Source organism: Spermophilus citellus (genome assembly GCF_964194105.1).
Source record: "Spermophilus citellus genome assembly, chromosome: 4".
Lineage (NCBI taxonomy): Eukaryota > Metazoa > Chordata > Mammalia > Rodentia > Sciuridae > Spermophilus > Spermophilus citellus.
In genome coordinates, this window is record NC_138185.1 from 933,219 (window position 1) to 960,441 (window position 27,223).

At 61.7% G+C, this 27,223-nt stretch overlaps 1 protein-coding gene across 3 annotated transcripts; it reads left to right on the top strand.

The window, feature by feature from the left end:
- The first annotated feature begins 7,233 nt into the window (after positions 1 to 7,233).
- CHRNA4 (cholinergic receptor nicotinic alpha 4 subunit) lies at positions 7,234 to 25,564 on the top strand. 3 transcript variants are annotated; one of them, XM_081291411.1, is made up of 6 exons: positions 7,234 to 7,408; positions 8,841 to 8,992; positions 10,673 to 10,717; positions 10,790 to 10,899; positions 14,750 to 16,124; positions 23,186 to 25,564. In XM_081291411.1, the coding sequence occupies exons 1-6, from the start codon at positions 7,336 to 7,338 to the stop codon at positions 23,309 to 23,311; spliced, it is 1,881 nt and encodes a 626-aa protein (XP_081147537.1). In that variant the 5' UTR covers positions 7,234 to 7,335; the 3' UTR covers positions 23,312 to 25,564. The 3 variants fall into 3 exon arrangements, with proteins under 3 accessions (XP_081147537.1, XP_081147539.1, XP_081147538.1); XM_081291413.1 differs by lacking the exons at positions 7,234 to 7,408; positions 8,841 to 8,992; positions 10,673 to 10,717 and having other exon boundaries at positions 10,794 to 10,899; positions 14,886 to 16,124; XM_081291412.1 differs by lacking the exons at positions 7,234 to 7,408; positions 8,841 to 8,992; positions 10,673 to 10,717; positions 10,790 to 10,899 and adding an exon at positions 12,909 to 12,949.
- The last annotated feature ends 1,659 nt before the right edge of the window (positions 25,565 to 27,223 follow it).

A 27,223-nucleotide genomic window follows, 5' to 3' on the forward strand; every position in this document is an offset into this window, starting at 1 on the left:
AACAGCAACTCTTTACTGCCGAACTCCAACAGCACTCCACGCACACTCCCCGGGAACTCTCCTGAAGGCCCCTCTCAGGCACCCCACACCCACCGGAACTCCCTCCACCGGACTTCACCAACCAACGCGAACTCCCCAGGAATCCTAGAGAGAACTCCAAAGTAGCGGGCGACCCAGGCGGACAGCAGGGGTCTATATACAATTGAACCAATCCAGCATCATCTTAATGGCTCGCCTCTCAACCATTACTTCTGGCAAACTGCCAGGAGCCATTCCGACTCAACAAGTTCCCCGTGCACAGCCACAGGAAAGGGATCTGGGCTCCTGCTACCCTGTCAGCCCCCAGCCCTCAACCACCGGCTGGCTTTGGTAGAGAGGCTGAGGCCTGCCCAGGGCTTTCTCCCCTGTCGACTGGCAGGCCTCATCTGGCCCGAGCCCCAGAGAGACCCCCATCCCTGACACCTGCTGGAGCTAGCTGGCTGCCCAGCCTGTGCCATCTCTGTAGGGCAACAGAGAGCAGGCACAGCACCAGCCTGGACCCTGGCCACTGCCTTCTCTAAGCTGTTCGTGGGACTCGGGTCGCCAGGCAGTGACCTAGAAGGTCCAGCAGGGTTGCCCAGTGCTCCCCTGTGACTTCCAGGAGCTGTTCTGGTCCCAGAAAAGCTGTGGCAAGTTTTGAGTGGTCTCAGCAGGACCAGGGTAGGGAAGTGGTCAGGGGCCCCCATGCTGGCACCCTCCCGTAGGCCAAGTCCACCTGTGCCCAGACCCTCAACAGTGCCGGCACCCCAATTTTGCTGTAGTAAGGCTGAGCTGGGGGGTGGGGACTGGTCCAGGGGCCTATGGCTGGAGGAGGCAGAGTCGGGCCTGGGTCTCCTGACTTGGGGTCCCGTGGCTTGCACGTATGCCAGAAAGTCGGGGGTGGAGATGCTGGGCCCGGGGGTAAAAGGGATGGCTGGGAGGCTCAGCGGTGCCCCCTCCAGCAAACAGACTCCCCCCATATCCTGCAGCCAACAGGGGGCCTGACTCTCTCAAGGCCCTGAGGCAGGTGGGCAGTCTCTGAGGTTCCACCTCCAGGAGGGACCTCCTGAGAGGACCCTAGCCTGGGGACTTCCAGGCAACGGCTAAGCCCTGGTCTGGGTAGGACATGCTTGTGAGAGCCCATCCCTCCTCCCAGATGTCCTGTAGCTGTCAGGTGACCTCTGCATGTGGACTGTGTGGGGAGGGCATGGGTTCTGTGGGGTGAGGGGTCCCCACAAACCAGTGATTCAGGTCCCTGTGGACTGGCACACCCAGCTCTTGCCAGTGCTCACAGGAGGGTGGCTTGGGGACACAACTGTGAGCTGACATGTGACCTGATGAACCCAAGTGGAAGCCAGGTCTGCCCCCAGCACCAGCCCCAGGCCCGGATGGCCCTCTCTGGGCAGGTGGGAGCTCTGGGCTAAGCCCAGACATGGTGCCTCCACTGCCCAGAAAGGCCCAGGGTGTCCAGGCATCAGTTCCAAGTGAGTTAGAGTCTCTTCTCCACCCGGTGGCAGGCCCGGGCACAAGAGGACAAGGTGGCCACAAGGGTGGCTCACAAGGTGACTCAGAGGGGAAGGAGGAGGAAGAGAATTTAGCAGGAAGACAGCGCTCTCTCTGGAGGGTCACTCAATCCCTGGCCGGCCCAGGGACTGTCACATGCCGAGAGACTGGAACAGGCCCCGCCCCCTGCAGGGAAGTGCCCTCAACCCTCCCCTCCCCCCTCTGCTGCAGGAGGTGGCTGCTGAAGCCTTGGGCTGGACATCACTCACAGGCAGCAGCAGTCAAGACAAAGGGCCTTCCCATGCTGGTGGCCTGTCAGGACACAGTTCCTCACAAGGAGCCAGACACCCCCTCCTAGCCTCAGCCTCAGTGCCAGCCATAGGGGCCAGACTGGGGAGCGGGCAGGTGTCGGGAGGCCTGGGCTGGGGTCCTGGGGTAAGCTTCCTGGGGCTGAGCCCTGAGTGGGGTCCGTGCCCCTGAGGTCATGGTGGGTGCTCGGCAGCCCAGGTGGGGAGGCACAGGCTGGCTGCACCATGCCTGGCCTGGCCCACAGGTCGTGCACCTGGACTCCTAGGGCTCCTGAGTGTGACCCTTACAGAGACCCCCGCTTACACAGCCCGCATAGGACCTCCCCTGAGAGCACAGGGCTGCCCCGTGGTGCCAGCAACAGCCCAGGTCCCAGCGCGCCAGCACCTGACCCTAGTCCCTTCCTTCCTCATCCTTGTGAGGGTTGGTGACCAGTGTCACCTCAGGGAGGTGAGGGATGTGCCTGAGGTCACCAGGTGGCAGGGCAGAGCCCCAGGTTTGAACAGCAGCTCTGGTGGCCACGGAGCACTCCCTGAGCCAACAGCAAGACTGGGGCCGACCCAGGCTCCCATTCATCACTGTGAGAGCTCCTTGGAGTGTTTATAGATAATTAACCACTTAGGAGAGGCGGCAGGGGGTGGGGGAGGGCAGGCAGCTGGCCGTGCTGGAGCCCAGCAGAGACAGGTCCATGCACAGGAAGCCCAGTGAGGTGAGGAGCCCTGGGAGCCCCTGGGCTGGGGGAGTGAGGCTGCAGAGACTCCAGCTGCAGCAGGAAGGACACCAGGGCCAGCAGCTGGCCCTGGTGTCCTTCCCCTCTGCCCCCAGGCCAAGGCTGCAGGGATGCCAGGGACACAGGCTGGGAGGAGCTTCACCATGGCTCTCTTCAGGGCCCCAACCAGAACTTGGGAGGAGCCTGGGGTCAGAGGACCTGGGCTGTGCACCCTCTGGAGCTGCCCACTGCTCCACATGGGGGCTGCAGGATGTGGTGCTGACCTTGCAGTCCCTGCCATCAGTCCAGCATCTTTGCAGCCTCTGCGGGCCTCCGAGGCTACCCTGCACAGGCCTGGGATGGAAGGAGCTGCTGTGGGGGCAGCAGGACGGCCTCAGGAGAAAGTATTGCTGCTTTGGAGGCATTGGCCCCAATTATCATATTTCTTTTGCATTTAACAGTTTCTGAAATTTTTCTGGAAAAATGCGTGAAAGCAGAGGCTCCGTGGCCCCCTCTCCCATTGGCTGAAGGGAGGCACTTCCTGCACAGGGCATCGGCTGGGGCTGAGAGCAAGGAGCCAGCCCTGGAGAGAGAGGGCCTCTTTGACCCAGGGGTGCCTGAGTGAACCAGTCATGGGGGGCCAGACTGGGCATAGCTCTGTCCACTTGTGAAGCCTCTGGGCTTGTCTGCACACTCATGCCCCCCACAAGGGGGCTAGCCCAAGGGTCTGAGCCCAAGACCAGGCCTGGGCGCCCAGAGAGAGATCCCCAGAGAATGCCCAGGAGCTGGCATGGGCTGAGAGCAGCACTGGGGTGGGGACAGCCAGGCAGCAGGACAGCCCGTCCAGGGGAAGGTGGGAGGCCCTGCCAAGCCAGAGCTGCTACACCACAGAACTCATCACGGGGACACTGACAAGGGGCCAGGTACGCGTCCCCATCCTGCTTGGCCAGACTTGGTTTCAGCTCCTCTCTCCTGGGCTCTGTGACTCTCCTCTTCTCGCCTGCCCATAAGCTGAAGACCAGCCCAAGCGTGGACCCTCTTAGCCCAAGTGCAGTTAGGGTGTGCACAGGACAGAGCCCACTCTGGACCCAGCCCTCAAAGCAGGGATTCCCTTGTGCCCACCCCTCCCTCCCTCACTCTTACCCAGCCTTGCACTGGACACACGTACCCTGCCTCACTAAGAGCCCCTCCTGTGTCCTTGTGGGGCCTGAGTCGATGGAGTCCAGAGCTTGGGTGTGAAGAGGGCCAGGAAGGAGATCAAAACCTGCTCCTAGGGCAGAGCAGGCAAGAGAACATACCTGGGGAGACTCACTGGGGGAGCACTGGGCAGGCTCTGCCTACTGCCCAGGGCTGCTGGGGCTGTCCAGGGAGACTAGGAAGTTCCCAGGTGCAGCGTCCCCTGAAGGGCAGAGGTTTCCACAGGAGAGGAAATAGACTGTCCCCTTCTGTGAGTGGGGCCTGGTGAAAGGTTGGAGGGCAGAAGCCCTTGAGCCAAGGAGAGCAGTCCCAGCAAGCCCCTGCACTCGTGGGTCAGCGCCCCTCACCGCTAAGGTGCAGCCTGGCCAGAATTGCACCGGCTGATGCTCCCCAGTGCAGCCACCTTGACGTGAGTCCCTGTTCACACCAGCAGATGGTTACCATGGAAATGTCCTTGCACAGGGTGGAGGGTAGAGGGCAGAGAGAAGGAGGGGCCCTCGGAGACCAGCCTGCAGAAACTACTGTCCACTGTCAGTGGCAGCCTGGAGGGGCAACAGCACAGGGGTGGGGTGGGGGGAGGCATGTAAGGGCCTGCCCCACACCCCTCCACCAAGGGGTGCATAGCTCTGGACGCAGCCTTTCCCCGGAGCAGTCTCAGGACCTTGTGAATCTGGACTTTTCCTTTCTGGGGCCTGAAGTAAGAACTGTGTTCATCTGCTATGATGACTAGGTTCCTGCCACAAGGCTTTCAGGCCAGCAGGTGGGGAGGGAAGGGCCTGCAAATTAATGAGTTAGACTCAATTAATCCTTCTGCATTAGCAAATCCACAGGGAGAGCCAACCAGGCCGGACAGATGTGTGTGAGCGGGGGCACGCAGCCTGAGGGCGGAGCTGACCCTAGCCTGGCCTTGGAGAGGCGGGCCTGCTGGCCTCAACATGGGTGCAGGCACCTATGACTTAGCCTGAGGGCCACTGTCTGGGCCTGCAGGGCCTGCAGATGGGCTCACACCGAGCCTGGAGCTCGACCAGCCCACTCCAAGTCAGTCTTTGCAACACATGGCCTAAGGCCCCTGCTTCAGAGTTGCTGGAGTGGGCTGTGAGAGACCACAGATGGGGGCTGTATCCCAGAGCAGGGGTCTCTAAAAGTGGGTGTCAGACTCCCCACGTGGGTCCCAGTGCCCCGCTGGGAGTGGCAGCCGCGTCCTCCAGGCTGTGTCCTTGTGTGCTCCTCCTGCAGTGAGCCACCCAGGGCTCCTAGCACTCCCCACCCATTCCCTGACTCCAGCAGGACACTGAAGGAGCCCCAAGGTCAGCAAGTCCTGAGAGCCGAGGGCCTCCTCACCTGGAGAGGCCTTGGTTGATTTCAGATGAGGAACAGAGCAGCCCTTCCTTGGCCTTAGCGGGCAGACCTCACCTTATTGACAGCAAGGGACTCTGCCCACGCCCACCTTCCCACTGCCAGAGCAGTTGGCAGCCCTCTCATGGGGTGGCTGGAAGGGACTCCAGGAAGGACCAGAGCACGCTGGCCTCTCTGGTTAACAGGAGGGTGTGGTGTTCCTCTGCACTGTGCCCAAAAAGGCACTGTGGATGTGACCCCGGCAGTGGGGCAGGGCCCCTTCATGCAGGAGGCCTGGGCATACCAGCCGTGGCTCTCTCCAGGAGGGTGTCACCAGCCTCGCCACCCTCCCACGTTCCCTGAGGAGGAGGTGAGGAGGTGCCGGCTGCTGTTGGTCCACATTTGCAGACCACGTGAACTTCCTGGTCCCTAGAATGGAGTCGGCTCTTGGAGGGGCTTGATCAGCCCCGAGGAGCCAGGCAGGCAGGGGTCTGAGGGTGATGAGCCCGGTGCATGTGTGCGGTCCAGCATCTCCTGGCTCAAGGAGAGACTATAGGAGTACGGCCAGAACACTGAGGACGTGCTCACCTGAGGCTAGGAGACCAGGGTGTTGACCCTGAAGCAGGGTGGTCTGCTTTGGAAACCCACAACTGGATGTGTGACCTTGGACAAGTTGCTTAACCTCTCTGTGCTTGTTTCTTCTTGGGCAAAGCAGGGATAAGGAAAGAGCCCATCCTCAGAGTGCTGTGGGAGTCCCGTGGGCCAGCATCCACATCACTTGGGCCAACACCTGGGAAGGCACAAAAGCCATGTTGAGGGAAGGTCACTGTTGAGCTGCCCCTGAGCGTCTGAAACCTCTGACAGCCGGTCTTTCTCCTACAGACACAACCCTCTGGTGAACAGGAAGAACACTGGCGTCCCAGAGAAGGTGTGTGGGTGTAAAGTTACCTCGTCCCCAGAGGACATAAGGGCTGGGGCACCAGAGCAGGGACGGGCAGACAGGGTGGAGAGCTGCAGAGGGAGCTTGAGTAGGGGTAGGAGCAGCCTAGGGAGGTCCTGAGGGACATTGTGCCACAAGTAGCTGTGGCCTTGGAGGGAAGAACAGGGATCTCTCTAGCCCCTTCACCCCAACCCCTGAACCTGAGGTCTAGTCTGCTGGCTGTGGCAGGTGGCTGTGCTGCAGAGCCGGGGTGGAGGGGGTAGGCACAGGGTCCAAGGGCCGGAGGTTCTGGAGAGCCAGCCCTCTCCCTCTCCCTGCAACCAGGCTGTCACACAAAGGGCTCCCCCTCCCCACCTGTGCATGTGGGTATCACCTGACACCCCGTGGTGAAGGTGGAGACCCTCCCTGGCAGCCAGCTGGATCATCTCCATACAAGCCAACCTGCCAAGATCTGTTCTCCAAGCTCCTGGGACCCTCCCCTGTGGCCCCTCACCCACTGCCCACAGAGTGCTGGAGGGAAGCTTGCAGGCTCTGCTGGGGTGGGCAAGGAAGGGCTTCAGACCCTGTTTCCAGGCTGGATCCCGAGTTTCAGAGGCAGAGTTAAGTCGGTCTTTGCCCAGAAAGGTTGAGGCAAGGCCTGGGCTTCTCGGTGTGGAGGGGGTGGGGGTGGGAAGGGGGCTCTTTCCCCAGAGTCTGCTGGGGAAGAAGGCGAAAGATCTGTGCTTTCTGAACTGCCAACACTCGCGCTAAGGCAGCGTGGGGTGATGGTGGAGTTACCAGAACCGTGTGGGGCGCCCTCTTAGCGCCCAGAGGCCCTGGACGTGCGCCCTCCACCTCCAGGCAGGCTCGGGGACCCAAAGCTGGAGACGAGGGTGGAAGACCGCGGTCCAGACTGCCTGGGATCCCGGGGGTGCCCGCAGTGACCAAGGGTTCCCCACCCCGGGCTCGAGCAGGTCCCGAGCCTCGGTGGGACGAGTAACTTTACCCCGGCGCAGGGCCAGCCGCAGCTTCCACGTCCCCTCCGGTGCGCGATCCGCCCCCTCCTCCTCCGCTCCCTCCTCTTCCCCTCCCTCTCCTTCCTCCCCTCCCTCCCCCTCCTCCCCTCTCCCCGCGGCTGGAGGCGGCAGGTCCGGGCGGGGCTGCGCCGCGGATCTTACAGCCTCGCGCACCCGCCCCGCAGCCGCCGCGCCCCGCGGGACGAGCAGTCGAGTCGGGCTGGGGGACACTCGCCCGCGGCGCGGGGCATGAAGTTGGGTGCGCGCGGGCCTTGGAGCCGGGGCGCGGCGGAACCCGGAGCCGCCGGCGTCTAGCGCCTGATCGGTGCGCCATGGAGCTCCGGGGCCCCAGGGCGCCGCTGTCGCTGCTGCTGCTCCTGCTGCTGGAGACCGGCCTCCTGCCTGGTAAGTTTCGGGGCGCTGAACTGGCCCCATTCGCCTCGGTCCGGCGCCCGGGACCCCGGAGCCAGAGGAGGGAAGGCTCCTGGGTGCTGTGCCAAGCCGCGGGCAAGCGCAACGGCGAGGCCACTGAGACCCCCCCTCCCATTACCAGGGAGAGGCATGGGCTGTCCTGCGGCGCAGGCTGAGCCCTGGCGCGGAAGGAGTCAACCTCCCGCAAATGCCGAGAGGGGCTTGGGGTGTGGGTATGTGGGGGTTCCCGCAGCATTTCCGGAGCTGGACCTAGAACCTCCAACTTGGACTGAGACGGAGCGCAGGGGTGCATCCATCCGGCCAAAATTCCCTGCAGACCCCGCACCCACGCATGTCTTCTTCTTGCTTAGTGGGTCAGCGGTGGCCTCTGCACTTGGGGCCCCCACACCACCTTTTCTGCTCCTGCAGGTTCTCTCCACCTCTCTCCCTTACCATCCTCTGGGCAGCCATGCACCCCACCCCATTCAGGAGGGAATATAGGGAATTTAACCCCCTGGCCTCTTGGTGAAAAGCGGTCTGCACTTTACTGGTCAAAGAGACCAGGAAGAACAAGATTAGGGAATGATGCTCTGAGCCAGAGGCAAGGGTCCCAAGGGGTCTAGAAGTGGGAGATCCCTAGGATCTAAGCCTCCTAGGAACCTGCTGCTGAGTCTCAGGTAAGCAAGATCCAACTGGAAGCAAGGGTCTCTCCTCCCTCTCCCCAACCCCCTCCAAAACGCAGCCACCCAGGGGAGGCAGGGAGGCCCCCAGACCACCTGGGGAGAGGAGAAGGGGAAAGGAGGACTGAATGAGGGACCCCTCCCCAGGATGCAGAGTTGGGACTCACCCAGGGCATCCCTGTGCGAGAACACCGGTTGCCTACAGCCCCCAGGGGCCAGGCTCGTTGTCAGGGTGGGCACCGACTCTACCCCCCCCAGACCTCAGAACACAGCTCCTTCTGAGCCAGAACTGTGTTCCCTGCAGCCTTTGGAAGCAAGCTCTGGGGGGTGGGGGGGCGCAGATCCTGGCCTTGCTTCCTGCCTCTCCCTGCCCCTTCTGGCCCCCATCTCCTATGCTGCTTTCTGCCCCTGCCCTTTGTCTCTGCTGGTCACTGGAGATACAGCCTTTCCCTCTGAAGTCACAGTCAGCTAGGGAGAATACCCAAATCAGTGAGATGCAGGGTCAGGAAGACCTGACCCAGACTGAGTGGCCTGGAAGAGGCTTCCTCGAGGAAGGAATATTTACATCCAGGGGCAGGGGCAGCCCAGGCCAGAGGGCAGCATGTGCAAGGGTGCTGAGGTGGGAGGTGACTGTGAGGGATGGAAGGCAGAGGACATGGGGGGAGGGGCTGGCCTGAGGATGGAGGACAGCCTGGATGGCTGCCGCCTGCTCCTGCCCCCGGCCACTCGCCTGCCTCTCCCTGCAGCCAGCAGGCCTGCAGAGACCCGGGCCCATGCGGAGGAGCGGCTCCTGAAGGCACTCTTCTCTGGCTACAACAAGTGGTCCCGCCCGGTGGCCAACATCTCAGATGTGGTCCTGGTCCGCTTTGGCCTATCCATTGCCCAGCTCATTGATGTGGTAGGTATGGGGGCCTGGCCATCACACATGGATGACCGTGTCTGGCCACGGCTGGTGGAACAGCTCCACATGGTCCAAAGCCCAAGGACTCTGTGTGGGAGGAGCAGTTGGAGAGAGTGTCCTAGCCAGACAGGTGTGCAGCAGGAGGCCCAGGGCCTCTGCCAGGCAGAGGTGCCCAGCTGCATGCCCAGTATTTCCCAGCCAGGCCTAGCTAGTTGGGGTGGGACCCATCTTGAGGCAAACTGGCCTGGTGGCTTTGAACAGCCTGGATGGAGCCTGAATCTGGGGAGGGGGAGACTCTGCGGCAGGGGTGCAGCATCCCACAAGCCTGGTCCAAGCCTGCCAGGATCGGCCTTGTGTCTGCTGGTGAGGGAGGGGCTGTCTTCTGCCACCCCGGTGTGCTGTCCTGACTCACTGAGGGCAGCTGTGGCATACCAGGCCGAGTGGGGAGCATGACAGGGTCTGGACGTGTGAGGGAGCCCAGGCTGCATGGGACATGCACAGTACCTGGAGACCCTTGTCCCTGTTCAGAGCCAGCACTGAGACCTCCACCCTCAAGTGTCCTGGCACTGGCCCTCAAATGGCTCCTGCAGTGTCCCTGGCTGGGGCTCAGCCAGGGCCGGGGCAGGATGCACAAGACTCCTGGTCTATAACCACTGCCTTATCTCCTGCCAGGCTTGTTGGGGTCATGCCATTGTCCCTTGCAGCCCAGTACCTCCAGTTTGCCCAGGAGACATTGAGGCCCAGAGTCCACCCAGGCCAAGTCTCCAGCAGGGGACATGGCCCAGCCCTGCTGTCTGCCCTGGAGCTGAGATGCTCATGAACTGCGCACACATGTGCTGACCCGAGGGTACTGGCTGAGGCCACGGCCCTCCATGGGTGGAGGGGTGCCTGTGTCTGCCTGCTGTGCATGCCCCCCAGGTGCTGGGGTATGGTGCCCCACCTGGCCCCAGCCCACCTGTGTCCCTTCATGCATGATTGCTGGGGGTGTCTTGTCTGGGGTCTTAGTCTGGGTAGGGTGGGCTTGTGTGTGAGCTTGCCTGACACAGTGCAGAGTAGGCTGCAGAGTCCCCAGAGGTTTGTGCTGAGTTCTCGTGAAATGTGCCAGCGAGTGCAGGGATACATCTCTGGGTCCCAGGGGAACCTGGGGACTGACACTGTGTGACAGGAGGGTCCTGCCCAGCCACTGGGGAGTTCTTCCCAGGACTGTGGAGGAGCACCCAGTGCCATGGGGCAAGCTGCCTGCCCACTCCCAGGCTCCTGGGACACTGCCAGGATGTGTGGGATGAGGTTGGCGGGCAACGCAGGGTGGCAGGTGCACTGAGGCCAGGCCTGGGGATATGCGCTCTGCTCCACATCCCACCCACTCCTCAGTGTCCTGCCAGGGAAGGGACTGGCTTGGGCAGCTGAGTGACCTGTCCAGTGAGTGACAGGGAGTGACATGGGTGGCAGGGCTCACCTACGAGCAGCCTGGAGCCCATCAAAACACTGGGGGGCCATGAGGTCAGACAAGCTTGTGCCCAGTTTCCTTCAGAAAAGCTTAGGGGCCTGTCCCCCATCCTAAGTCCCCTCCGGCCACCATCCTGAGGTCTAGCCCTGGCCAGTGTGTGCTGTGGCTGGGACTAGAGAAAGGTGTCCTGTCCCTGAGGGGCCTCAAACTCCTTCCTGCTTGTGCCTTAGGATGAGAAGAACCAGATGATGACCACGAACGTGTGGGTGAAGCAGGTAAGTGGGGAGGGCCGCCCACCCCACCCTGTCCTCGGAGCCCCCCTCACCCTGCTCCCTCTGTCCTTGCAGGAGTGGAATGACTACAAGCTGCGCTGGGACCCCAGGGACTACGAGAACGTCACCTCCATCCGCATCCCCTCCGAGCTCATCTGGAGGCCAGACATTGTCCTGTACAACAAGTGAGCCCAGGGCCTGGCAGGTCAGGTTGGGCTGGCAGCACAGGGAAGCTTAGAGCCAAGGGGTCAGGGCTGGGGCCTGGGGGCGGTGAGGGGAGCCAGCAGTGCCTGGGTGTGCCTGACTGAACCGGGGCCACCGTCCACCCACACGGCCCTGGGATTTGGTGGCCTCTTCCTGCTTCCAGTCAGTGTCTCCCGCAAGGGCAGGGAGGTTGGACTCCCTGCCTCAGCGATGGCCCCAGACTCCAGGGTGCTCGGCTTCAGGCTGCTGTGGCCCTGCCCTGCACCCGTCCCCCATGCACTCTGCCTCTGGAGGAAGGTGAGACGGCAGGGTGCTCCGGAAGGGGTGGGGAGGCTAGCACAGCCTCTACCCTTCCCCACCCCCAGCCCCTAGCCTGTGCTCAGGCCCAGGGAAGCTGAGCCAAAGTCTCACGTGGACAGTTTGCTGTGCTTGGAAGCCAGGGTGGCTTTCCAGGGACGGTCGTGGCAGGGAGTGGCCTCCAGAGCACTTCTGTGGGCCTCTCTGGGGACCCCGGTCCCTGAACTGGGGCAACCCTGCTGTGTTTGATCAATTTGATCTGAATCCACCCGGGGATGGTTCCCCAGCCTGGGGCTCTGGCCAGGCAGGGTGGCAGTTCCTGCAACACTTACAAATAAAGCCAATGGAAGCCCCTCCACCCCCTGGTCCCGACCATCTGCCCACAGCCCCATCCAGGCCCCAGGGTGTCTGTCTGACCTACAAACGTTCCTATTTGATTAAGAATGATTGGGCTCCTCTTCCTGCTAATGGAGTCCAGTAATGGCTGCAGTGTTGGTGTGTGAAGGGGCTCCGGGTGGTCTTCCAGATGCATCATGGGAGGCAGTGAGGGGAGGGTGGTGGTCATTACTCTTCCCTCGGGATGGACTCTCTGTCCTTAGCATTGCCCAGTTTGAACTTCGGGCCTGGAAGTCACCCCCGTCACTGGGCCTTTCTGGGGGCCACATCCAGCCTCAATTGGTGTCCTTGTCTACTTGGGGCTTCCTTAAGAAGGGTCCTGATGTGGTACTGGGCAGAAAGGCAGAGGGTCTTGCTTGGCCTCTCAAGTGCAGTCTCAAGGCATGGCCGCTACCCCTGGAGCTGACCCAGGACCCCCTTCTCCGGCCTCTGGCCTGTGGCAAGTCCAGAACAGGCCATGGTTGGATGGTCCAGCCCAAATACCGGTACCCCTCAGGCTTCCTGGGACATCTGAGGTGCCGGGTGGGGTGTGGGCCTGGGACCTGCAGGGTGCACAGCTGACCTAGGCAAGGCCTCTGAGGGTGCTGACAGCTTACTCTGAGAGCCTGCTCTGTCCTGCCCACAGCTGGCCTCTGCTCCTGAGGGGGTCTGCCCTCGGCCTCTGTGGCCAGTGCTCTGCACTTGTGGCTGGAAGGAAGCAGCTCACCCTCAGCTGAGGGCTTCAGGGGGGTTGTGTCCCAGAGCCAGGACTGGAGGAGACGGGCGCCCCTGCGCCCCTGCACACCCTCTCCTTCCTCAGGGAGCCACGCAGTAAAGGCCTGCGGATGCCATCGCGATAGCAAGGCCAGGGTGGCCACAGCAGGCTGTTTCTCCTCACAAGCTCCCCCGTGTGAGCTGGGCTGGGCAGGGTGGGCAGAGCAGCGGGGTGCAGCTGGGGGCGAATGAGCCAGGCTGTGGCTGCCAGTCCTGTCCTGCTGCAAGGCCAAGGGCAGCTGCCGTCCCCGAGTGTGGGAAAGCCCAGAGCTGGCGCCGCAGCCTTCTACTCACACCCTCCTGCAGAACGTCTGCTGAAAAGGATCATGGTGGGAGAATATTCTAATTTGTGCCTCAAAAGGGTGAGGCTCTGATTTGGGGTGAGATGGGGACAGAAGGAAGCAGACCCAAGCCTGATTCCACATGGGCTGGGATGTGCAGCAAGATCCACCCTGTGCCGCCGGGGGTGTGGGGGTGTTCACGCAGACGCCAGGCCATTCCTGGCTGGGAGGCCTCATTGGGATGCGAGTGGAGCTGCTGTGGTGTCTCCTCCTGCAGCACAGGAACGTGGTGAGAGGAGCCCAGGTGAGTCTGCGGGTTCAGAGGTGGGCTCTAGTCATGCCACTTTGAGGACCTTGCACCAGCAAGGGTGGCACACGAAGGGAAGGGGCCTACGGGTCCCAGGTGGCTTCCAGAGCCTCAAACTGGTCAGAACCTGATGGTGCTAGCTAGGGGTGCAGGGCCAGCTGCCAGATGAGGCTCAGAGAAGCAGAGCCCTTGCTGCCCGTGGACCTTGGGGAGCCCTGTCCTTCAAGCTGGGCCCTGGGGACAAAGCAGGTGAAAGAACCACACAGGGCCTGAGGCTCAGGGCTGTGCCTCCTTTCGCCTCCTTAGGTGCCCTCAGTGGGGGTTACTCAGGGCCAGAGGGCTCGCCAAGAGTAGAAGGAGGTCTCCATTAGCATTTCTGAGCCAAGGCTGGCAGGGACTGCCCAGAGGGGCTCAGGCATTGCTTTCCCTCTGCAGGAGACTGGGCCCTGGGGGAAATAGAGGTCTGGCAGACAGGTTACCCAAGACAAGAGACATGTGGGCTGGGGCCTTTGCTCCAGGACCACATCTGGCTTCAGGGAGAAACTTGGAGTCAAGTGGGGCCACCCCAGGAGCAGGGAGGGGCTTTGTGGGGGCTGCTTGCCTGGGTGCCCTGGTTGCCCAAACAGGCATCACTGCCCCTGAAGCCAGGGGCCAGGACTGGGAGCTCTGCCAGCCACAGAAAGGGGCTGGAGGGGAGGACAGCATCCCCTTCCTCCTCCACCAACCCCGGCCTATGGACAAGACACCAATGTCCCCCGAAGCATCAGAGGCAGAGGCTGGCTATCAGACACTGACCCCCAAGTCAGCAGCTTGAGTTTGTGTTCAGCTCCTGTGTTGTCCCCCGCAGTTTGAGGCACCATCCTTGCCTCTGGGGCCACAGTGTCATCCTCACCTTCAGGGAGGTGGCAGCTAAGTCCCTCGGCTGACAGGAGAAAGAGCAGCCCTGCTTGGCCATCTGTGGCAGAGGTGAAACCAGGCACCACCCTGAGCGTGGTGCCAGCCCAGAGCAGGGGCCAGCAGGGGGACAAGGCCTTGGCCCCAGGAGGTGCTTATACACTCTCCCAAGGGTGCTTCAGAAGCTGTTCCCGTGTCCATGGTCCTCAGCACAGACACAGTGGGCAGAGGCAAAACTGTCCATCCCCAGAGGGCCCTGTTGAGCAGCTGCGCGGCCACACGTCCTCACAGGCTCTTCAGCCAGGCAGCCAGTGTGCACTGGGTGGGACCAGCCTTCAGTCCAGTGGCTGCCTGTCCTCCTGGGACAGGCCCAGGGGACCGCTCGCTCTTTCCTGGAGACACGCAAGCTCCCATGCATAGTGGACAGCCGGGTCCTGCGGGGCCTTCAGGCTACCTGCTAGTGCACTGCAGGACTGTGCCTGCTCCAGGACCCAGGAGGTTAGGAGTCTGCTCCTCCTCTTGGTGCTCACGAGGCCTAGGGGAGGGGAGGGGAAGGCAGGGCAAGAAACTCCCCCCATGCTTTGAACAGTGAGGCCCTGGGGCATCCTGGCCCCCTCAGAGGTTCAGGAGCCCCCAGAGAGGAAGCTGAGGGATGGGCCCCAGCCCCCGGGACTGTAGTGATCACCAGCAGCAGCAATGCTCTGCCCCTGGGCCAGGCCCAGTTCATCCCTCTGAGTTCTCAGAACCCTGTGCTATCTCTGCTCAGGTGGTCAGCTGAGGCACACAGGTGGGTGAGGGCCCAGGGCCATGTGCTCGGCTGGCTGGCTCTGCAGGAGTGCCCCTGAGTGCAGCAGGTGTGACGGTGGGTGTGTACAGGCCTCATTCTTCTCTCTTCCTGCCCAGTGCGGATGGGGACTTTGCGGTCACCCACCTTACCAAGGCCCACCTGTTTCACGACGGACGGGTGCAGTGGACACCCCCCGCCATCTACAAGAGCTCCTGCAGCATCGACGTCACCTTCTTCCCCTTCGACCAGCAGAACTGCACCATGAAGTTCGGGTCCTGGACGTACGACAAGGCCAAGATCGACCTGGTGAGCATGCACAGCCGCGTGGACCAGCTGGACTTCTGGGAGAGCGGGGAGTGGGTCATCGTGGACGCCGTGGGCACCTACAACACCAGGAAGTACGAGTGCTGCGCCGAGGTGTACCCCGACATCACCTACGCCTTCGTCATCCGCCGGCTGCCGCTCTTCTACACCATCAACCTCATCATCCCCTGCCTGCTCATCTCCTGCCTGACCGTGCTGGTCTTCTACCTGCCCTCCGACTGCGGCGAGAAGGTCACGCTGTGCATCTCCGTGCTGCTCTCGCTGACCGTCTTCCTGCTGCTCATCACCGAGATCATCCCGTCCACCTCGCTGGTCATCCCGCTCATCGGCGAGTACCTGCTCTTCACCATGATCTTCGTCACACTGTCCATCGTCATCACCGTCTTCGTGCTCAACGTGCACCACCGCTCACCACGCACACACAGCATGCCCGCCTGGGTGCGCAGGGTCTTCCTGGACATGGTGCCCCGCCTTCTCTTCATGAAGCGGCCATCTGTGGTCAAGGATAACTGCCGGCGGCTCATTGAGTCCATGCACAAGATAGCCAATGCCCCACAATTCTGGCCGGAGCCCGAAGGGGAGCCCAGCATCCTAAGTGGTGTGCATAGCCAGGGACCGTCACCTGCCCTGTCCTTCTGTGTCCCCCTGGACACACCTGAACCCCAGCCTGCCTGCAAGGCACCCTCCAGCCAGGTTCCTGCTCCACAGCCCTTGGAGACCGAGAAGGCCAGCCCACGCCCCTCGCCAGGTCCCTGTCGCCCACTCAACAGCCCTGGAGCCCCAAGGCTCACCAAAGCCAGGTCCTTGAGTGTCCAGCACATGTCCAGCCCCCACGAAGCAGAAGAGGGTGGCATCCGGTGCCGGTCTCGGAGCATCCAATACTGTGTTCCCCGAGATGGTGTGGCCTCCCAGGCTGATGGCCAGATGGCTGGCTCCCTGTCCTCCTTGAAGGCCCACTCAGCCGAGCTCCCACCTCCAGACCAGCTCTCTCCATGCAAATGCACATGCAAGAAGGATCCCTCCGTGGTGTCCCCAGTCACTGTGCTCAAGGCCCGCAGCACTGCAGTGCCACCCCGGCACCTGCCTCTGTCACCAGCCCTGACTCGGGCAGTGGAGGGCGTCCAGTACATTGCTGACCACCTGAAGGCAGAAGACACAGATTTCTCGGTAAGCCTTTGCCCCAACCTGGCTGTTGTGAGGTCCCCTGGCCCTTGTGTGTGAGGTCCCCTGACCCATGTGTGTGAGGGTGTCTGAGGTCCCCTGGCCCATGTGGGATGGGTAGTCTCCCTCTGTTTCTGGCAGATGGTGCAGATTGTGGCTGCTCTGTTTGGGGCACACAGCATGGATTTTGTCCAGAGTCCTGGAGGACCCTGAGATGAGCCAGGGCCCACCAGGGCAGGTGGCCCAAAGCAGCTGGTGCACAGTGGCCCAGGCTGCACTTGGGTGCTGGGACTCATGAGCCTGGCGGGTGGATGAGGGCAGCCACCAGCAGGCCGCTCCAGCACACGCACGTTGGGATGTCTGAGGGCCTCCAGGGCATCCTCTCTTTCCCCATGGCATGGCCTGCCTGCCACCCAGGAGGGTCTCCAGGGCCTGGGTCAAGTCAGAGACGGGGTCGTGTGGGACCCAGCGGACTGCTCCTGCATCTCAAACTGCCTGCCAGCGGGGCTCAGGCAGTGGTGCAGGCAGAGCCCAGGTCAGGGGCAGGCCACAGGGAATTCTGGGGCCTCCACTGTCAGCACCTGTCCTTTGCATTGACCTGCACCCGGACAGGCACCTGCCACTGTCCCTGCCACTGCTGTCCCTCCTGGGGACTCTGATCTTGTCGGCCGCTCATCCTCCTTCCTCAGTGGAGGGCCTGCCTGGCCAGGCGTCATCTGAACTGTCTCCCTGGAGCCGAGTGGCCTGGAAGGACACATGTCCTGCTGCCCTCAGAGCCACCTCCTGGCCCTAAGGAGCCGTGACATCCTTCCAGGGTCTCTGACGAGTTCCAGGTCGCAAAGACTTGCCTGGGCAGAGGCCGGGACTGGGGCCATATTTGGCTGAAGCTATGGAAACAAGAGATTGGGGGGTGGGTTCTGAGGAGTGGCTAATGGGGGTGGGTTCTGAGGAGTGGCTAATGGGGGTGGGTTCTGAGGAGTGGCTAATGGGGGTGGGTTCTGAGGAGTGGCTAATGGGGGTGGGTTCTGAGGAGTGGCTAATTGGGTCGGTTCTGAGGAGTGGCTAATGGGGGTGGGTTCTGAGGAGTGGCTAATGGGGGTGGGTTCTGAGGAGTGGCTAATGGGGGGTCGGTTCTGAGGAGTGGCTAATGGGGGTGGGTTCTGAGGAGTGGCTAATGGGGGGTCGGTTCTGAGGAGTGGCTAATGGGGGGTCGGTTCTGAGGAGTGGCTAATGGGTGTGGGTTCTGAGGAGTGGCTAATGGGGGTGGGTTCTGAGGAGTGGCTAATGGGGGGTCGGTTCTGAGGAGTGGCTAATGGGGGTGGGTTCTGAGGAGTGGCTAATGGGGGGTCGGTTCTGAGGAGTGGCTAATGGGGGGTCGGTTCTGAGGAGTGGCTAATGGGTGTGGGTTCTGAGGAGTGGCTAATGGGGGTGGGTTCTGAGGAGTGGCTAATGGGGGGTCGGTTCTGAGGAGTGGCTAATGGGGGTGGGTTCTGAGGAGTGGCTAATGGGGGTGGGTTCTGAGGAGTGGCTAATGGGGGGTCGGTTCTGAGGAGTGGCTAATGGGGGTGGGTTCTGAGGAGTGGCTAATGGGGGTGGGTTCTGAGGAGTGGCTAATGGGGGTGGGTTCTGAGGAGTGGCTAATGGGGGGTGGGTTCTGAGGCGTGGCTAATGGGGGTGGGTTCTGAGGAGTGGCTAATGGGGGGTCGGTTCTGAGGAGTGGCTAATGGGGGTGAGTTCTGAGGAGTGGCTAATGGGGGTGGGTTCTGAGGAGTGGCTAATGGGGGTGGGTTCTGAGGAGTGGCTAATGGGGGTGGGTTCTGAGGAGTGGCTAATTGGGTCGGTTCTGAGGAGTGGCTAATGGGGGTGGGTTCTGAGGAGTGGCTAATGGGGGGTGGGTTCTGAGGAGTGGCTAATGGGGGTGGGTTCTGAGGAGTGGCTAATGGGGGGTGGGTTCTGAGGCGTGGCTAATGGGGGTGGGTTCTGAGGAGTGGCTAATGGGGGTGGGTTCTGAGGAGTGGCTAATGGGGGTGGGTTCTGAGGAGTGGCTAATGGGGGTGGGCTACTGAGGAGTGGCTAATGGGGGTGGGTTCTGAGGAGTGGCTAATGGGGGTGGGTTCTGAGGAGTGGCTAATGGGGGGTGGGTTCTGAGGAGTGGCTAATGGGGGGTGGGTTCTGAGGCGTGGCTAATGGGGGTGGGTTCTGAGGAGTGGCTAATGGGGGGTGGGTTCTGAGGAGTGGCTAATGGGGGTGGGCTCTGAGGAGTGGCTAATGGGGGTGGGTTCTGAGGCGTGGCTAATGGGGGTGGGTTCTGAGGAGTGGCTAATGGGGGGTGGGTTCTGAGGAGTGGCTAATGGGGGGTGGGTTCTGAGGCGTGGCTAATGGGGGTGGGTTCTGAGGAGTGGCTAATGGGGGGTGGGTTCTGAGGAGTGGCTAATGGGGGGTGGGTTCTGAGGAGTGGCTAATGGGGGTGGGTTCTGAGGAGTGGCTAATGGGGGTGGGTTCTGAGGAGTGGCTAATGGGGGTGGGTTCTGAGGAGTGGCTAATGGGGGTGGGTTCTGAGGAGTGGCTAATGGGGGTGGGTTCTGAGGAGTGGCTAATGGGGGTGGGTTCTGAGGAGTGGCTAATGGGGGTGGGTTCTGAGGAGTGGCTAATGGGGGTGGGTTCTGAGGAGTGGCTAATGGGGGGTCGGTTCTGAGGAGTGGCTAATGGGGGGTCGGTTCTGAGGAGTGGCTAATGGGGGTGGGTTCTGAGGAGTGGCTAATGGGGGTGGGTTCTGAGGAGTGGCTAATGGGGGTGGGTTCTGAGGAGTGGCTAATGGGGGTGGGTTCTGAGGAGTGGCTAATGGGGGTGGGTTCTGAGGAGTGGCTAATGGGGGGTCGGTTCTGAGGAGTGGCTAATGGGGGTGGGTTCTGAGGAGTGGCTAATGGGGGTGGGTTCTGAGGAGTGGCTAATGGGGGGTGGGCTACTGAGGAGTGGCTAATGGGGGTGGGCTACTGAGGAGTGGCTAATGGGGGTGGGTTCTGAGGAGTGGCTAATGGGGGTGGGTTCTGAGGAGTGGCTAATGGGGGTGGGTTCTGAGGAGTGGCTAATGGGGGGTGGGTTCTGAGGAGTGGCTAATGGGGGTGGGTTCTGAGGAGTGGCTAATGGGGGGTGGGTTCTGAGGCGTGGCTAATGGGGGTGGGTTCTGAGGAGTGGCTAATGGGGGTGGGTTCTGAGGAGTGGCTAATGGGGGTGGGTTCTGAGGAGTGGCTAATGGGGGTGGGTTCTGAGGAGTGGCTAATGGGGGGTGGGCTCTGAGGAGTGGCTAATGGGGGTGGGTTCTGAGGAGTGGCTAATGGGGGTGGGTTCTGAGGAGTGGCTAATGGGGGTGGGTTCTGAGGAGTGGCTAATGGGGGTGGGTTCTGAGGAGTGGCTAATGGGGGTGGGTTCTGAGGAGTGGCTAATGGGGGGTGGGTTCTGAGGCGTGGCTAATGGGGGTGGGTTCTGAGGAGTGGCTAATGGGGGTGGGTTCTGAGGAGTGGCTAATGGGGGTGGGTTCTGAGGAGTGGCTAATGGGGGTGGGCTCTGAGGAGTGGCTAATGGGGGTGGGTTCTGAGGAGTGGCTAATGGGGGTGGGTTCTGAGGAGTGGCTAATGGGGGTGGGTTCTGAGGAGTGGCTAATGGGGGTGGGTTCTGAGGAGTGGCTAATGGGGGGTGGGCTCTGAGGAGTGGCTAATGGGGGTGGGTTCTGAGGAGTGGCTAATGGGGGTGGGTTCTGAGGAGTGGCTAATGGGGGGTGGGTTCTGAGGCGTGGCTAATGGGGGTGGGTTCTGAGGAGTGGCTAATGGGGGGTCGGTTCTGAGGAGTGGCTAATGGGGGTGGGTTCTGAGGAGTGGCTAATGGGGGTGGGTTCTGAGGAGTGGCTAATGGGGGTGGGTTCTGAGGAGTGGCTAATGGGGGTGGGTTCTGAGGAGTGGCTAATGGGGGTGGGTTCTGAGGAGTGGCTAATGGGGGTGGGTTCTGAGGAGTGGCTAATGGGGGTGGGTTCTGAGGAGTGGCTAATGGGGGGTCGGTTCTGAGGAGTGGCTAATGGGGGTGGGTTCTGAGGAGTGGCTAATGGGGGTGAGTTCTGAGGAGTGGCTAATGGGGGGTGGGCTCTGAGGAGTGGCTAATGGGGGGTGGGTTCTGAGGAGTGGCTAATGGGGGTGGGTTCTGAGGAGTGGCTAATGGGGGTGGGTTCTGAGGAGTGGCTAATGGGGGTGGGTTCTGAGGAGTGGCTAATGGGGGTGGGTTCTGAGGAGTGGCTAATGGGGGTGGGTTCTGAGGAGTGGCTAATGGGGGTGGGTTCTGAGGAGTGGCTAATGGGGGTGGGTTCTGAGGAGTGGCTAATGGGGGTGGGTTCTGAGGAGTGGCTAATGGGGGTGGGTTCTGAGGAGTGGCTAATGGGGGTGGGTTCTGAGGAGTGGCTAATGGGGGTGGGTTCTGAGGAGTGGCTAATTGGGTCGGTTCTGAGGAGTGGCTAATGGGGGTGGGTTCTGAGGAGTGGCTAATGGGGGTGGGTTCTGAGGAGTGGCTAATGGGGGTGGGTTCTGAGGAGTGGCTAATGGGGGGTGGGCTACTGAGGAGTGGCTAATGGGGGTGGGTTCTGAGGAGTGGCTAATGGGGGTGGGTTCTGAGGAGTGGCTAATGGGGGTGGGTTCTGAGGAGTGGCTAATGGGGGTGGGTTCTGAGGAGTGGCTAATGGGGGTGGGTTCTGAGGAGTGGCTAATGGGGGGTGGGTTCTGAGGCGTGGCTAATGGGGGTGGGTTCTGAGGAGTGGCTAATGGGGGTGGGTTCTGAGGAGTGGCTAATGGGGGGTCGGTTCTGAGGAGTGGCTAATGGGGGTGGGTTCTGAGGAGTGGCTAATGGGGGTCGGTTCTGAGGAGTGGCTAATGGGGGGTCGGTTCTGAGGAGTGGCTAATGGGGGTGGGTTCTGAGGAGTGGCTAATGGGGGTGGGTTCTGAGGAGTGGCTAATGGGGGTGGGTTCTGAGGAGTGGCTAATGGGGGTCGGTTCTGAGGAGTGGCTAATGGGGGTGGGTTCTGAGGAGTGGCTAATGGGGGGTGGGTTCTGAGGAGTGGCTAATGGGGGTGGGTTCTGAGGAGTGGCTAATGGGGGTGGGTTCTGAGGAGTGGCTAATGGGGGTGGGTTCTGAGGAGTGGCTAATGGGGGTGGGTTCTGAGGAGTGGCTAATGGGGGTGGGTTCTGAGGAGTGGCTAATGGGGGTGGGTTCTGAGGAGTGGCTAATGGGGGTGGGTTCTGAGGAGTGGCTAATGGGGGTGGGTTCTGAGGAGTGGCTAATGGGGGGTCGGTTCTGAGGAGTGGCTAATGGGGGTGGGTTCTGAGGAGTGGCTAATGGGGGGTCGGTTCTGAGGAGTGGCTAATGCCAGCAGAACTTCAGAGGAGCGCTTTCCACAGTCCCAGGACTGGAGCGCCAGGCCTCCCCTCCGCCACTGCCCAGGTACCGGCTGTTCTGGCTGCCTGACCTGGTTCTGGGTCTGGGAGAGCACAGCTGACCTCACAGGATGGCCTGGCCAGCAGGGGAGCTGTGGTCTGCTTCGTCCTCAGGCTGGCTGGGCACAGGCACAGAGAGGGGCAGTTCAGGCCTGTTGGGAAGGCAGCGCTGCGGGGCTGCGGCCCAGCTTCCTGGAACAGGCGTCCTGTGGGGCTTATTTAACAGTGACTCTGCTCCTTCTGAGGTTTTCCACAAGCGAACATGGCTATCGGGCCTTTGAACCATGAGGATACCTGTAATTGCTTTGATAAATCAGGACAGATGCCCCAAAATGAGGAAACGAAACTCCACCCAGGCCCACTCATCCCTCAGCTGGCTGAGCCTGGACCAGGTCCTCTTCTGGCCACTCAGGCACAGACAGGCCTGCTGGCCCAGGTCACCTACTCATGGCCCAAAGGCAGCTCCTATCAAGCCTGGGGCTACCAGGAACTCCCAGGTACCTGACTGTCCACACAGGGAGACAGTGAAGCCAGGGACAGGGCAGCAGCATGGGCAGCAGCTGCCTGGGTGCCTCAGGGCTGCTTGAGGCTGTCTCAAGAGTGACCACTTAACTCCAGATCTGGCCAGGCCAGTGCAGCACTCTCCCCTGAGCTTTCGGTCCCAGTGGCCTGCTGGTGTGTGTGTGGGGGGTGTGCTGCATCAGTCCTGGCAGAGGCAGGGCCTGGGGTCCACTCTCACAAAGGTGTTAACGTGGCTCTCCCTTGGTTGCTCACATCTTAGTGTCCTTGTTATGGGGCAGTCTGGGTGAGGCCGAGTAGCTGCAGGTGGACATACCTGGTATGGTTTATGATGCTTGCTGTTTTCAGCCACCTTGCTTCAGATCCCTTCCACCACCTCCATGAACTGTCGCCCAGCAACACTGCCCAGCCCAGTTGTGCCAGGATGTGAGCACTGGCCTAGAGTAGGAGGGCAGGTGTGGATGGTCAGGCTTCGGTCCTTGTTTTTAGGCCCTCCTCCACCGTGCGGCTCAGTGTGGGGGTTCTTAGTGATCAGACCTATTGCCCAGCCTGCTCCTGGCCCTTGCCCTGCGCAGCCGGCCTTGTGGGTGGCCCCTCTCGGGCCCTGCTTTCACCGTCTGCACATGGGGATAGACTAAGCCTCCATGGCTCCCCCGGATGTAGGACAGAGTCCCTCAGGAAGCTGGACCCTGCTTTCCTCCACAGTGCTCTCCACTTGGTCTCCTGGGATCAGGTCAGGTCAGCCGGGGACTTCAGGTGGACCTGCCTCCTGTGCAGCACAGGACACCCTCTGCTTCCACATGAGCGCCTGTGATGCACTCTGCAGATATCCAGCCTGCCCTCGGGGCCTCTCCCCGCCTGACCCCTGCAGCAGCCACTGTGGGTGGAATGGAGTCCTGGAGTTCCCTGGCTATCAGGGGCGTGGCTAAGGTGTGCTCCTTCCCCGTGTCACCTCAGTGCGCGTGTGCACCTGAGGGGAGACAGGATTGCCACTTGGGGCACATGGTTCTGCAGCTTCTCTTGTTGCCTGTGAGGCCGAGGGCAGGGGCTAGAGTGACCCTGTGTCTGTGTTTGCAGGTGAGGGAGGACTGGAAGTACGTGGCCATGGTCATCGATCGCATCTTCCTTTGGATGTTCATCATCGTCTGTCTGCTGGGCACCGTGGGCCTCTTCCTGCCACCCTGGCTGGCTGGCATGATCTAGGGACAGAGCCAGCAAGACCCGGGCTCCTGCAGGACGTGTAGGGCTGGGCCTGCTCCTCCTTGGTCCTTCCACTCTATGGGGCTATGCTGATGGTCACTTGTCCCCCATCTCCTGTCCCTTCTGTCAGATGGCTTGGAGACATGGCCCCTGGGGAGTCAGAAGCCTGGGTGCTGGTTTTGGTCAGCTGGTCCTGGGGCAGGGGCTGGAAAGTGGTTGTTCCGTCCACAGAGTGGTGTCACGGGCAGAGCCCTATGAATGCATCCCCAGCACAGGTGACCTGGAAGCCTCCTGCTCTGCAGATGGCCAGGTGTGTCTGTGTCTCAGCAGTGGCAGCCATCCCACCTGTCCCACAGGGCCATGAGGCTTTGTCCCCTTTCAGCCCCAAGTGGCCCCAGGCCTGTGAGGCCTGGCATTCAGGCATCTCCCCCCTGCACCTTCCCTGGCCACTCCCTGTCCCCCAGGACCCAGGCCTGCTCACCTGCCAGTCCAGGCAGAGCAGATGCTCTGGTCTCGTGCCCACAGAGGCCCCAGCTGGCTGCACTGTGCTGGTCTGTGAGTTAGGGAGAACCCAGCACCCTGCTGAGAGGCCTCGCAGAGGCACCGTGTGCACAGTTCCACTGGAGGGGTATCAGGTGCGTCCCCCACAGTGAGGCCCCTGGCCAGGAATCCAGCCATCCCCCTGCCAGGTCATAGGGTCTAGTGAGTGTGCCAAGGACCCAGCAAGCCCCAACTCTAGAGGGCACTTGTGTCGGGGGATTTTCCAGAACCATGAGGAGACCTCACAGCGTCCAGGCCCCTGGTCCCGGCCCAGGGTTCTTCCCCAGCACCCTGAGGTTTCTGCCTCTGCACAGCCCAGGAGGCCCTCTGAGACCTACAGACTCCAGGAGGGGCTTCCTGTCATAGTTGCTGTGGCAAGGCTACACCAAGCACAGCTCACCCTGAAACTGGACCCTTGGCTGGTGGGTCCAGGAGAAAGGCCCTGAGCCATGCAGTGGGGATGGCCTCTCTGGGCTCCCTGACAGGCTGGGGCCTTCTAGCTGGTCCTCTGAGGTCATAGGCCAAGTAGGACCTAACCAGCTGTCCACCTTGCCCCAGAGGTGGTGGGGGAGCTGAGGCTTGCTCCCCTCAGATAGCACCAGGTGGCCCGGGGTTCACCTCTTGGTGAGAGGAAGAGGCACTCATGGCGACCACATGTATCCCCTACAGCTGAGCCATCCTGGTCCCCACTCCAAGGCATGGCCTTGCCAGTGGGCAGCCCTGTGCCCACTAGTGCCCTCAGCCATCTTGTCTCTGGGTCTCAGAGCTGTGTCCCTGGAGTGTCCTGGGGAAGGTGCCTGAGGACTGAGGGAGCAACTGGGGGCCCCTAGAGCCACACAGCAGGCCTAGCAGACACAGCTGCTGCCACATGGCGTTTTCTGGTCGTAGCTGAAAGCTGGGAGAGTGACATCAGGATGAGGGACGTGGCATCACCCACCCCCACCCACAGGCAAACCTGCAGGGCTGAGCACAGGGCTGCCAGTCACCCCTGCCAGTGCCTGTGGAGGGGACCTCAGAGGAAGATCCAAGGTTGTGGGCCCAGGAGTGGATGCAGAGGCCTGAGTGCCACCTTCAGCATCCCAGGCCACCCAGTGTCCCAGGCATGAGGACCCCACCTGGCAACCTGGGTCTGCACTGGTTCCGTGGGCTGTCTTATTCTCTTATGCCTTCACATCCTCAGCTGGAACCCCCGGATGTTGGGAGAGACCCAGGTCGCTGAGCTCGCACAGGGACTGGGGGCCCCGCCTTGGAGGAGGGTGGCGGGTGCAGAGCTCAGGGCCTCAGGACATAGTTACATAAGCAGATCCAGCTGCCAGATGTGAGGGCAGCTGCAGAGCTCCTGGGCAGGGCAGCTGTGGATGCTCTTTTCTGGGACAGGAGAGGGGAGCATCTGGGACACTCCTGCCAGGACAACCCTTCTGCCACCAAGGAATCTGGGAGAGAAAAGAGCAGTCCTGTCCCCACAGAGCCGACCGTGACACTGTGCGTGCATTTGACTGGTGACTGACGTGAAGTCTGCCCGTGGCAAGTGCATGGTCCCAGGCCTTCGAGTCACTCAGCTTTAAGGAACAGGACAGCGCCACCCCAGACCCTCGATGGGCACCACCACCAGGTCCTGCCCTCCCTGGGCAGCGGGCTCCTGCTGCCTGCCAGAGTCTGTGCTCCCAGATGCTGTGGCGGAGGTCACGCCCTGACTGGCTTCTCTGTGGGGCATGGGATGAGGGGGTCGTGGGGTGTCCTTGCCCACTGCTGTGGTGTGTGTGGGTTCTTAGTTGCGGAGCCTCTTCTGTCTGAATAAACGGAGCCTTTTCTGGCCTTTGTCTTCAGCTGCGGCTGCTGTGAGTGTGAGCTTGTCCAGGTGGTGTATTCACATGTCTCTGTGTCCATCCTCTTACCCTCTGGTGCCCTTGCATCCTGGGGGCCTTCCACACCCAGGCTGCCCCCTGGGGCCGGCTGACTCCAGGGTCCGCAGACGGCGCTGTGGAGCCTGCCCTGCCTCCTCATCAGATTCCACACCAGGCCCAGGCTCCCTGCCCTGCGTTGCTCAGAGCCCAAGTCCTGCCCGAAGCAGTCGGACTGGTCCACCACCCACTGTTCGTCTGCCCAGCCTGGTCTTCTTCGGAGACCCCAGAGCAGCCTCAGCCTTCCCTCGGCCTTCCCTCGGCTTTCCAGCCTCCTAACAGGCCTGGTGCTCCCCGTGTCCCTGCCAGACACGGGGACCCCTCCTCTCAGGGAAAGCAGCAGCTGATGTCCTTGAGTGACGCTGGCCTCCACGCTGGGCAGAGCAGTGGCCCACCCAGCCACAGCTCCTGGGTCTGGCCAGAGTGTGTCATTAGCATGGAGACACACAGCGACTGAGGACACTGCCTGGCTTTGGTGCCACCTCTGTTTTAATCTGTAGAGAACGGCTGGTTGCAACCAGTGACATCACCGTGGCGACATCTCGACCCACAGTGGGACACACACTGCCATGGCGTGCGCCTGGCAGCTGCGGTTTGACCTGGGTCTGTGCTTGTTTTGGAGATATGCAGAGCGCTCTCCACAGACGTGCCATTTACACTCCACCGTCCCCAGGTGGAAGCTTCAGACCCTAATCCTGGCTGGCATTTCTTGGCATTTGCCTGCCATTCAGACAGAGCGTGGCCCGTGGTTGCACGGCTGAAGGACCTGCATGCGTGACAGACAGCACCCGGGATCCCGCCCACCAGCCCTCCCCAGGCCAGCCTGCCTCGGCCAGCTTACCTGGGGTCCCGCGCAGTGTGCTCTTGAACCCGGCCTCCCTTCCTCGACCTCCTGGGCTTCTGTGGTCTGCGGGGGCTCCAGTGGGCGGCTCCGTGTTATCTGCCCACTCTGCCAACACACATGGAGGTGGTTCCTTTGGGCACCTGCACAGTGCGACTGTGAACAGGTTGGGGTGTGCACAGGGCAGATGGCTCAGCTGTAGGGGTGCATGTGGCCAGGGCAGCAGTGGCTACCCACTTCCAGGGTTTGTGCAAGAGCCTCCTTTGACCAGGATGCCAGGGGTCCCGTCTACACCAAGGCATCTTGACTTGGCCGGTGTGTTAGATGCTGCTCTCCTCTCTGTGGCCCAGACCACACTTCTCCAGCTGCTCATGAGGTCGGGCATCTCCCGTGAGGGTGTCAGGTGCTCATTCCCATCATCTGCAGTTTCCCACTTCTCCCTTGATTCCAGGTTGAAGGCCTTGAGTCGAGGGCAGCAGTTTGACTGACCCTTCTGCACTTGTCTCCCTTGCTTTCACTTCCTGCACGTGCATGCTCTGATGGTCAACAGGTCTTGTGTTGTGTGGGGAATGTTCTAGAAGTGCTGACCAGGTCAGCCAGCTGACAGTGTGCTCAGGTCCTCTCCGTCCTTGT

Bases quoted from the DNA above. Each gene is read 5' to 3' on its own strand.
- CHRNA4 (XM_081291411.1), top strand. From the start codon at position 7,336: ATGGAGCTCCGGGGCCCCAGGGCGCCGCTGTCGCTGCTGCTGCTCCTG. The intron at 7,409-8,840 runs GTAAGTTTCGGG...CTCTCCCTGCAG, and splicing joins GGAGACCGGCCTCCTGCCTG to CCAGCAGGCCTGCAGAGACC. The intron at 10,900-14,749 runs GTGAGCCCAGGG...CTTCCTGCCCAG, and splicing joins GACATTGTCCTGTACAACAA to TGCGGATGGGGACTTTGCGG.